The 11,658-nt window shown below is 42.5% G+C and overlaps 1 protein-coding gene across 4 annotated transcripts in view; it reads right to left on the bottom strand.

Moving 5' to 3' along the window:
• The window catches only part of SERBP1 (SERPINE1 mRNA binding protein 1), a 13,348-nt gene extending 12,134 nt beyond the window's left edge, over positions 1–1,214 (bottom strand). For all 4 annotated transcript variants that reach the window (XM_077776383.1, XM_077776385.1, XM_077776384.1 and 1 more), the window contains exon 1: positions 790–1,214. In XM_077776383.1, coding sequence (XP_077632509.1) covers positions 790–1,102 — 313 coding nt within the window. In that variant the 5' untranslated portion in view covers positions 1,103–1,214. The remainder of the gene's footprint in view (positions 1–789) is intronic.
• Positions 1,215–11,658: the final 10,444 nt, after the last annotated feature.

Raw genomic sequence — 11,658 nt, 5'->3', positions numbered from 1 at the left:
TTGGGGGGGGGGGGGTGACGGGGAAGAGGACGAGCCTCAGGATTTCCTGCAATAAAGGTCTTCGTTCAGAATTCCCGCTTCTTATTTCAGTGTAACAAAATTTCTCTTCCCAAAAGCTTCCTTCACTCCAGCAAGTTAATAGTTTTTAACAGTCGAAGAGATGGGAGTGCGGGGGGGAGGGGGTGTACAATAACGCACATGTGGCACCTGGAACAGTAGCTTGCTCCACAGTATGATAGCGTAGAACACAGACCTAGCTCAGGTGCAAACTCCGACACCCCAGCTTTTCAGTGGGGTACCCCGCGCCATCGTGGGACAAGATGGCAGGAGAAAAACCAACCGCACCTCAAAGCAGCCTCGGGAGAGCTCTGAGCAGAAGCAGCTGTGGACCCCACGCTTCCCCGTAACTACAAAAGCTTCAGCAAGTGGCTAGCTTCCCCGAACCTCAGTCCATGCGCTCGCCCGCCAAGGAATCCGGCGGGAAGTCAACAGCCTCCCAGGATCGCGAACACGCTCGAGCAGCAGCTTATCTCCAGAGCACGTTCCTCCGCTCAGAAACTGAAGCGGGAAGGGGGTGGCTCCAGGATCCTTGCAGGTGGTTTGAACTTGGGGCTACCACGCTCCCAGCACCTTAGCGAGACCTGGCTTTTGTCGTGTGGGGGAAACGCGAGAAAATCGGCGGCGAAGTCTCCCGCGTACCCTCAGAACTCCAGAAGCAGGTGGTAGCCGTAAGTGCCCTCGCTCCTTCCCTCCATCCCGGGTCTCCCCCACCTTCTACCACAGCTTTACCTTCTTTCTTAAGCGCCACGGGCGGCTGCGTCTCCTCTTTCTTGTCAACCACGCTGACGTTGGGGGGCAGCGGGTTCTTGCGGTCTTTCTGGGACTCTTTACGCAGCTGTTTGCCTGCCGCGTTGGAGTTGGTCTGGGCTGCGGCCTGAGCTGCGCTCTTGGCCCCGGGGCCCCCAACGCCGCCCCCGCCGGCTTCTTTTTTCTTGTTCTCTGCTGCCTTCAACACCTCAAAGGGGTCCGATTCGTCGTCAAATAATTGGTCGAATCGGTTGGTGACCACGCAGCCGAAGCCTTCCTGTAAGTGCCCAGGCATGATGGTGGCTCGGCGGCGCGTTCCTCCACGGATTGCAGCGGGCCGCGCCGAGCCAAGAGCGCCTGCTTCAGCTCTTCCCACAAGATGGCCGGGCCGAGAGAGGGGGGCCGTCTTCTCTTCCGGCGCCAGGCACACATCCGGGACCGGCCAGAGCCGCACGGCACCATGGGGTATGTAGGCCAGAGTCGCTTATCCTGAGGCGGTTCCTGGCTCCAAGACTACAAATCCCAGAATGCACGGCGTGGCAACTCTTCGCGCGCGCCTAAGAGGCGGGACCTCACGGAGGGAGAGGAGCGTGCGAGCTGAGGGCGGGGAGGCGATGTGGTGGGCGGAGTCCTGCCACCTGCTCTTGCCACCCTTAAACTCTCTGGGTCTCAGGCTGAGCTGAAAACAGGAAAACGTGACGGCGTATTTTGCTCGCGAAAGTTCCCTTCTCTGACTTTGGTTTTACTTACCCGCCTCCGGCCCAGGGCTAACTTTCCCCACCTCCCCGGGGAGGGTCAAGGTGACTCCAGATTTTACGATTAGAGACACCAACTTCCAGGGCTGGAGGGTGCGGGGGGTGCTGCCTCGAGAAGGCATGTCCCGATCTGCTCCAAGTCCTTAGCTGCCCAGGTATTGGAGTCGCCTTCTTGCACCGCCAATAATGAGTCGAGGCTCTTCTGTTTAAATGAAGGAGGAATACGCTTTCTCTCGCGGGGACGTCAACTCGGTTAGCAGAATGAAAAAGGCGAGTTGAACTATCACACAGTAGCGTTGCGCGCCTTTCCTGACTGTTGGCGATCGCTACTTTAATTGCTGTTAACTCCTAAGAGTGCGGCACTAGCTAGATACGGGACAAACGTCGAAAAGGCACTGTTTATAAGAACACTTTCTGAACTCAATCCTATTGTCCATTAGCGTCCAGCAAGGTAAGGTCGGTAAAATGTGTTTGAAAAATAATACTGTAAAGCGTCTGAGTGTGTGGGGTGCCGAGAAATGCAGCGAGGGGAGGAAAATGTGTCGGCGAATTAATTGCTGTTATTAAAAGCATCGATATTAGTTGAGAATAGTGAGGTCCATTAAGGTAATAGACGTCAGTGCATATTCAAGCATATTTGGTAACACTCTTTAAGTATTTAAATACATCACCATAATTTTTCAACCTTTTCCCATTTACACAAAATAGAAAATGTACCTCTTATGTTCAAGGTGTTATGAATAACCTTAATCTCAACAACAGCTTGTTAGGTAGGTAGTTTCCTCTTTTCACAGCTGACGAAACCATGTCAGAGGTGAAATGAGTTACCAAGTTCACACTTCTTTAAGTGCTAATGCCAGGAGGTAACTAGTCTTCTAACTTCACTGTGAGACTGTTGACTTTTAAATCCAAACTCTGCCTTCTGATAGAAGTCAATCCATTATTAATTAATTTCCAATCTTTAATATGATTTAAATATTGTTGCATGTCAGGTAGGGTATGTAAACATGGCTGAATGTAATCTTATCAATTTCTGAGCAGATTTTAAATCAATTTCTTAACAGGGAAAATAAAAGAGTCCTATTTCAGGCATGTGGCAGCAAGCCTGGTGGTTTTCTTGTTTCTAAATCCAGCCCCACTCCTCAAAGTCACTTATTTCTCTGTTGCCTCAGTCCCTGCCACACACCCCCCACCCGCTTCCACAAGCTCTGACTCTTGTGGCTCCTACCAAGACAAAAGAAAAGGAGTTTTTGACTGTACTCTTTGTGCCTCTTTGAAAATAGCTCAAGTGCAATTTGGAAGATCTCCATGCTTTTAACACACCCTTCCTCTTTAGGGCTGTTAATATTTGCGTCTTTGAGGCATCTGCTACAACTCCTTTTTACCTCTTTCAGGCCACTGCCACAACAATAAGAGTTAAAACTTGGCATTTTACTGTGTGCTTGGTGCACTTTACGTGTTTTATTTCATTTAGCCTTCACATCAACTCTGTAAGTTCACGTATTCCCTTTTTAAGGTGAGGACAATGAAGTACAAAGAGACTAACTTACCCACTCTTACCACAGTTAGGGAAGTGTGGCAGGCCTATCCTTAGTAATTTTTATCCTATGTACATATCCCCAGTTTCCTCAAACAGCTCTTTATGACCACCAAGTATTATTACATGAAGAATATTTATAGATAAGCTTCACATAGGGGAATTGTGTGGCTAGGAGTTTCTGAGGTTCACTTAATGCTCCTCAGAATTTTACCTATTAATATAACATACAAATAAGAATAAACCATCAGGGAAAAGGGAGAAACTTATAAGTACTTTTAGGTTCCTACTCTCCCTTTCTTCTCTCCTGGAATTTTGGTTAATATGGGAAAATTTTAAGGCCCACTTTTAAAGCATACAAATAAAGCTCAAAATGGCAATTCTTTTACCACAATCAGTTATTATTTTATAAGTGGTTATTTTCACTAATGTTTCCCTTCTCCTAAGAAGTTAAAATAGTCCTAAAAAATAGTCAGAAGCTCTTGCTACTCTCCATAGAAAAATTATTGGCTGAATAAACCTCAAAAGAGGAGGAAAAGAGACTTCTTGGAAGATTTGTTGCTCAAATTACAGGCATGAGTTGTAAAGTGACGACATGATAAGATACCACTAATTAGAAATGTAGCCTAAAATATCAGGTCTCTATAGCAGTGCTTGAATCACATATTGTTCTCTGAAAAATATTCATACAACTTCACAGCTTTATCTTTAGCAAGCTCTGTAAGGAGTTTTCTAGTAGTAAATGCTTTAAACTATCCAAATATCTTGATTACATGTTGAATATAGTTACCTAATGTTAATGAAACTGAGAATAAGAATTTTTTACATCCTTCTAGTCCTCACTTTTAGGATTCTAATACTCAATTCTCAACCACACTACAACTTGTTTTTACCTGTATCTTAATAATCTCAATCCCCTATAGCTAAATGTTGCTAAATTAAAATAATATTTGCTAACAACTACTACAATTTGAGCATTTACCATGCTCTTAACATCTTGTGCTAAATTCCCTACGTGTATTATTTCCTTTAATTCTCAGAACAACATTATGGAGTAAATAGTTTTCTACCTCTACCTCCCTTTTACAGATAGGGAAACTGAGGTTAAGAGTCTCTCCCAAGTTCACATTGCCTGAAACAGTCCAGGCAATCTGATCGCGTAGCCTGGGCGCGCAACTATTATACTTGTGAGAGACATGTTAGAGGGAACAAAGTCTTTCATCTTTATCTTGCTATCATCTTTTAGCAAAGTTAAACTATTATTATAACACTCTGGGGACACTAACCACATAAATGTAAACAGAAGACTAATTTTTAGTGTACTCTAAATACATTATACATTTTTAAAACAGAAACAGTAAAGGTGGTACTTATAAAGAAAAGGGCAAATCTTCTGTGTCTGAGGATGCAATGCTAAGCATAAAATTGCAAGTCTGTGTTCTTGCTAAAGTTAGAATATCTAAGCTAAAAATAGAAATATTACACTATTTTTCCACCTCAAACTCACTTTGAAGTTTGGTCCTCTTCATTTTAAACATCCCTTCCTTTTACTCCCCTGCATTGTACTCTTAAAAAAAAAAAGATTTATTGAGGTGTAATTCATAGGCCATATGTAATTCGCCTGTCTAAAGGGTACTATTCAAAGTTTTTTGGTATACCCACAGAGTTGTACAACCATCACTGTTACCTAATTTTAGAAGATTTTTATCTCCCCAAAAAGAAACCAATACCATCTTATTTTTAAATTTTTTAAATGTTTATTTATTTTTGAAAGGGGCAAAGAGAGAGAGACAGAGACAGAGAGAGACAGAGAGAGAATGAGTGGAGGAGGGGCAGGGAGAGAGGGAGACGCAGACTCCAAAGTAGGCTCCAGGCTCCGAGCTGTCAGCACAGAGCCAGATGCAGGACTCAAACCCACTGATCACAAGATCATGACCTGAGCCAATGTCAGATGTTTACCAACAGAGTAACTCAGGCACCCCGTCTTATATTTTTAAAACATTTTATTTTGGACTTTATAATAAATAGCAAGTTTTTAGGTTTAAATACATCCAATGAAGTTCCAAATGCATCTGTAAAAACCTCTTTGAAAGTTGAAAATATAGTTCACACTTAATACTACCTATTCATCTGATAATTCAACAATTCAATAATTAATTCAACAATTATTTATTAAACACCCACCTGTGTGTCAAGCACTATTCTGAGCCCTGAGGATTCTGTGGTGAACAAAATAGGCACAGCTTTCATTTTCATGGAGTTTACACACTGGTGGAAAGAAGCAAAAAGAAAACAAGGAAACAGATACATCACTAAGATTATTTACAAAGTGATAAGTACTGTGAGAGTATAATGTGAGGGAGGGACAACTTTTTTGGATTACATGGTCAGAAAGCCTTCTGAGCTGAGGTCTGAATCATGAGAAGACACCAGCATTGCAATGATTTGGGAGGAAAACAAAACAAAACAAAAGAAACCGAAAGCAAGAGACCAAAAGTTAGGAAAGAGCTTGTAATTTTCAAGACAAAAAACAAGAGCAGAACCAAATATTTCTTGAGGCAAAAGAGCACAAGATTGGGATGGCAAACTGGAAGACAGATCCTGAAGTGAATACAAGGATAATTAAGGCTGTGTATACTTCCAGAGTCTCTCTTTTTTTTTTTTTTTTTAATGTTCCTTTATTTTTGAGAGGGCGCAAGTAGGCTGGGGGCAGAGAAAGAGGGACAGAGGATCTGAAGCAGGCTCTGCGCTGACAGGCTGACAGTAGCGAGCCTGATGTGGGGCTCGAACTCACAAACCGTGAAAGCATGACCTGAGCTAAAGTCAGATGCTCAACTGATTAAGCCACCCAGATGCCCCACCCCCTAGATTCTTTTTTAAAGAAGAATCCTCAGCTAACATGGTAATAAAGTTTAAATAAGAAAAATATTCTGTAATCAAAATTAGCATTTCTCATTCTAAAGAGGCCAGATCAACACATTCTTGAAATTCTAACCCAATACCTTGGTCATTGGGAGGCATTCATACTTGATCCAGTGGGAACTCAGACTTCATTTCATTTTTCACTAAGAGAAAATCACCCCCACCTTCCCATACTCCAGCTGTTGTTGGCTTCTGTGAAGTGGATTAGAGGAAACAACACCGAAGATTGTTGGCAGAAGCTTTCTTCAATAGAGATATCATATTATTTATCAGGAATTATCGTAGAGCTGAGACAGAACATGTCCAGGTGTTATCCCCACAACTGAAAAATCAGAAGAGATAATTAATTATAAGCACAATGCTCAACCATAATAAGCACTAAATGGTAGCTATTATCTCAATAGCTTTGGCTAATCTTCAGTGATACTACTCTTGATTGCTGGCTGCAGTCTCTTAGGTTTCTGTTGCTCCCAAAGCAAACAAATGATAAGGGGGAAGGGGATGAAGCCTCCATCCTCCACGGTTAATGTTCACAAGTGGAGATTATGTGTAGAAACTTTGGAGCAAATTTTGCTTATGCAGAGATCACAGGTTAGGCAGAGATACAGGTTGTGAGGGTTAAGAGCTCTTACTGCCACCGGCCACCACTGGGAGTTTCTTCCTTCCTTTAGTGCCAACTTTGTAAAAAGGTCTACAGGGCACTGCACTAGGTGCTTTGAATGTATTATATTATCATATAATCAACTTTGAGATAGGATTATTATCCATACTAAATATGAGACTAACAAATGATAAAACTGGATTTGAATTCAGTTCCATTCAGCTCCAAAAACTCATGTTCTTTCCATTACGCTACCGGTACTTCTCAAATTTTTCCAAGTACCCATAATACCTAGAAGGATTATTGCCATTTTTGAGGGCAATGTAGAATTGTCCTCATTCTTCCGTTCTCCTCTAATCAGTCATTAGATTCCAGCAGTTCTTCCTCTATCTCCCAAACATCTCTTCTCCATCCTCATGGCCAGCACTCCAGTGCAGACCATCTAGGAGTATCACTGTAATGGGATACCTGGTTTCATGTTTCATCCTGGTCTGGATTACAGATCATATCATTCCTAGACTTGACAACTCTTCCCCTATTGCATACAAGATAAAACCCAAAACCCTCAGCAAAGCACCAAAAACCTTTAATAATCTGGTACTACCTTCTTTCCAGCCTCCCACCCCATGCATCCTAACCCTCAAATCCTATAGGACTCCCTCACTCTACCCCATGCACAGGCACAAACTCCATATCCTTTAGATACCTTACAATTCACATCCTGTTTCCAAGAATTCTTGTGGCAAATTCCTTCTTATCCTCCAGGTCTCCTCTGAGTTCACTTCCTGTGAGAAGCCTTGTGATCCTTAAACATCATGTTCCCCTGCCCTACTTTGTGCTCTAATATTACCCTTTTCTACCAGCATTTGCACTACTTACCACACTGGATTATCATTGTCCATTTACCTCTTCCAGTAGTTTGTAAATATTTGCAGTGGGATTGTTTTGTTTAGCTGTTAAGCCCCCATTGCTGGTGCTTAGCATGTAAATCTCTCTATTGAAGGAATGTGCCCCTTTTCCCCCACTTGATTACAGACTTCTATTTCTAGCGCCTAGCATACTTCTATTTCCTAAATATCTGTTCAATGATACTTCATGCTTGAGCATTTACCATGGTGCTGGCACAGTCAAAATATTTAATGTGGATTAACTCATTTAAAACTCATAATAACTATGTGAGGTCAATGTTATCATTAACCCATTTTACATAAGGAACGTGAGACACAGAAAGTTTCAATAACAAGCAGTGTGACCTTGAGCAAGTCAATGGCAAAACCACCATTCAAACAGAGTACAGTTGATCCTTGAACAACACAGGTTTGAAATGTGCAGGTCCACTTGCATGTGGGCTTTTCCCCCCATTTATTGCAGTATATTACTATAAATGTATTTTCTCTTCTATATAATTTTAATAGCATTTTTCTTTTCTCTAGCTTACCTTATTGTAAGAATACAGTATAAAAGATGTATGCAAAATATGTGTTAATGGACTGTTTATGTTATTGGTAAGGCTTCCTGTCAACAGCAGGCTATTAGTAGTTAAGTTTTGGGGGAGTCAAAAATTATATGCAGATTTTTGACTACATGGGGGTTGATGCCTCTGACCCCTATGTTCAAGTCTGGTTCGAATATCTGCACTCTGACACTATGCCATGTTGCCTATGTGTGTCTGTCCAGTGAGGGACTGAATAAATAGAATCCTTTCCAGTTTCTACAGGAACAAAAGCCCAAGAGTCCTGAGCCTATTTAAGGAGGGATTAAGGAGCCTATATAAAGAGGTTCTTAATTTCTCATAGATTTCATTGCGAATGGTTGAAATAACTGTGAGAGCTTCAGGTACATGACAGGCAGCATAAGCAACAGTGAGTTAGAGCCCATCATGCCAGTTGTTGGCAGAGCCTTGTGCCTAAGACTCTGTAAAGTTGATTCTCATGATAGACTGCTGTGGCATTAAAGGCCCTCCTATCAAACCATCACCCCACTTCATAGCCTCGTGTGTGTGGCTCAGATCTTAAGCTCTTTAGCTTCAGTTTATCTATTAAACAGATATCATTGTTAGGATCTCTTAGGATTCTGGGGACTCAGTGAGTTAAAATATGTAGAACACTTAAAGCAGAGCATGCAATTAAGCACTTGAAGAAAGAAAAAGGAGGGGGAAAAAAGTGTTTCGCCTTACAGAGGGTCAGTAACGCCAAGTGGTCATGTCAGTGGTTTGTGAATAGCTGCCAGCACCTTTTCATAATGCATGAAACAGGAAGAGAAAGGATCCAAACTTAAGTCAATTCTTTGCTACTTTCCATCAAGTTTGGGAATTAAATGTTAGGAAAGAGAAGGCCATTGTAAACGTTTGCTAAAGGGAAATGTTGGGGACAAAACACAAATAAATAATCACCTTAGGGATTCTCCATAGCTCATCAAGAAATGCCTGACCATATATTATACTTAGAGATACCTCTTTTTTGAGGACTTGAAGCGGCTTTTATTTTTATTATTTTTTAAATGTTTTATTTATTTCTGAGAGAGAGAGAGAGAGACAGTGTGGGCAGGGGAGGGTCTGAGAGAGAGGGAGACACAGAATCTGAAACAGGCTCCAGGCTCTGAGCTGGCTGTCAGCACAGAGCCTGGTGTGGGGCTTGAACCCACGAACCATGAGATTATGACCTGAGCCGAAGTCGGACGCTTAACCGACTGAGCCACCCAGGTGCACCTAAGTGGCTTTTAAAACTAGACAGAACTTGGGGCATCTGAGTGGCTCAGTTGGTTAAGTGTACCACTTTGGCTCAGGTCATGATCTTGCAGTTCGTGAGTTTGAGCCCCATGTTGTGCTGACAGCTCGGAGCCTGGAGCCTGCTTTGGAATCTGTGAGTCCCTCTCTCTCTCTCTCCCTCTGCTCCTTCCCTGCTAGTGCTCTGTCTCTCAAAAAATAAATAAACATTAAAAAAATGTTTTTAATTAAAAAAATTAAAATTAGACAGAAATTTTCTAGCTCAAAGGGATTCTGAATTCTGTTCATCTTTTAATGGCTGTTTCCTTCTTTCCCTCAATCACCTTTTTTCTTCCTTTCCTCTGCAGCTACAAATTTCCCTCACTGCGTTTTAAGATACATTTCTACTAGTAAGCTCCCTGAGTTCTTTTTTGTTTATTTTGAGAGGAAATGGTTAAGAATGAAAGTAGAAGAAAACAGAGAAATACTTACTCCCCTTGGCTGCCTGCCAGGAAAAATGCCAAATGTCAGAGGCCTCGCTGAAAGCTACCCAGCCACAAGCACGAGGGATTGGCCCACCACAAAATTATCCTCCAGGGGAATTTATACCACAGCCTAGAAATTGGACGGCCTTGGGAACTTTTTCCTAATAAGGTCCTACAACTGGACCTGATAGTGAAATATTAAGCTGAAGTTCTCAAATCACTAAATAAGAGCCTGGGCTCTCAGGTTACATGCAAAGGGTTTAGGTATATGAATACTTTAATCTGTCTGGGAAGCCATATAGCCCAACAGTGAAGCACCGGCCCTGGTGCCAGAAAGACCTTGGTTTGGATCCTGGCCCACTACTTACCACCTTGGTGATTTTGCACAAATGGCTTATTCTCCCCCAACTACTATGTCTTCATTTTTAGTGTTAGGAATAATCCAAGATCCACCTGAGAGGGTTGTAGTGGGGATTAAATTAAAAGTCCTAACACATTTAAGTGCTCTGCTCAGCAAATGTTAATTACCACAACTCCTGGTTTTGCCAGCCCTCAGCACTGACAGGTGGAAACTGACACCTCACACTACAGCTTCTAGGACCATGCCACTCTTAGGTTGTTTTCATTATGTCTACACCAGTAAGTAATCCCAGAGGATTTGAGTGGTTCTAATAACTCAACCACGAGTTTCTAGGGCAAAGGAAACCTAAAGGGAGTAACTTGAATCAAGGACAAGTGATAGACTTGATAACAGTACCTGTTTGAGCACCTAATACATTATTTTACCTAATCATCACAATAACCTCTATGGGAGAATTATTAGAATTCATAAATAAAGACACTGAAGCTCTCAGAGGCTTACCTACCTAGTAAGGGGAAGAATTGGGATTTATCCTAGAATTATCAAGTACCAAACCTTCTTTTTGTCATTCTTGGAGCTGAAAGCTTCAAGATTTAGCAATGTAATTTAGGAAATCTCAGTATTTTTGCTCAACTGAAGTAAGGCAAAAGATCAAAAAGTAGTTCCTCTCAGCAGCCCCTTACCCACCTGAAGATCGAATCCTCCTTAATGGCACGGTTCTTATAGGCACATGCTTGGTTAGAAGGAATTCTGAGCAAGACCCATTTTAATCATTTTAGAAAGACACTGAAAGACAGGGCCAATACCCTGAAGCTGTTTGTCTATCTGCACTTGGTAACAAATGCCTACCAACAGGACAGAGCTTGCAAGGAAGGCTGAGAGACAGAGCACCCAAGCATAGAAAACGGTGTGCCTCGAACAGAATAGCCCTGTGGCAGAATGTATTTTTTTAAAGATGAACACAACGATGTCTCATCCCACGTGCTCTTCTGAAATGTGATCTTGCAACACCCCAACTTCAGGTAGAGTTCAATGCACTTACCCTTGAGTCTGGGCTGGTCTTAATGATTTGCTTGACCAATCAAATGTGTTGAAAGTGACAAGACATACTGGGTCTTCCCAGGCTGTGTCATAAGAAGCATGTCAGCTTTGGCATGGGTCTCTTGAACCACTTACCCTTGAAATACTCTCTCTGAGAAGCCCAGGCCATACAGAGAAGTCCTGTGTGGGGACTCCAGGTGACAGCCCCAGTGGAGCTCCCATTCAACAGCTGTGAGCCTTGGGAGTCAGGCATTTTGAACATCCCGTCTAGTCAACTCTACAGATAACCACAGCCGCAGCCAGGGCCAGCTCCATAATTTGTAGGACTCAATGCAAAATGAAAATCCTGAGCTTCCTGTTCAAAAAAATATTAAGAGATTCAAGATAGCAACAGCAGAGCATCGAACCAAGTGTGAGGTCCTTCTAGACATGGGGCCCTGTGTGA

The sequence above is a fragment of the Crocuta crocuta genome, unplaced genomic scaffold, assembly GCF_008692635.1.
Source record: "Crocuta crocuta isolate KB4526 unplaced genomic scaffold, BGI_CrCroc_1.0 scaffold17, whole genome shotgun sequence".
NCBI classification, from domain to species: Eukaryota; Metazoa; Chordata; class Mammalia; order Carnivora; family Hyaenidae; genus Crocuta; species Crocuta crocuta.
This window is presented reverse-complemented; position numbering and strand designations above follow the sequence as displayed.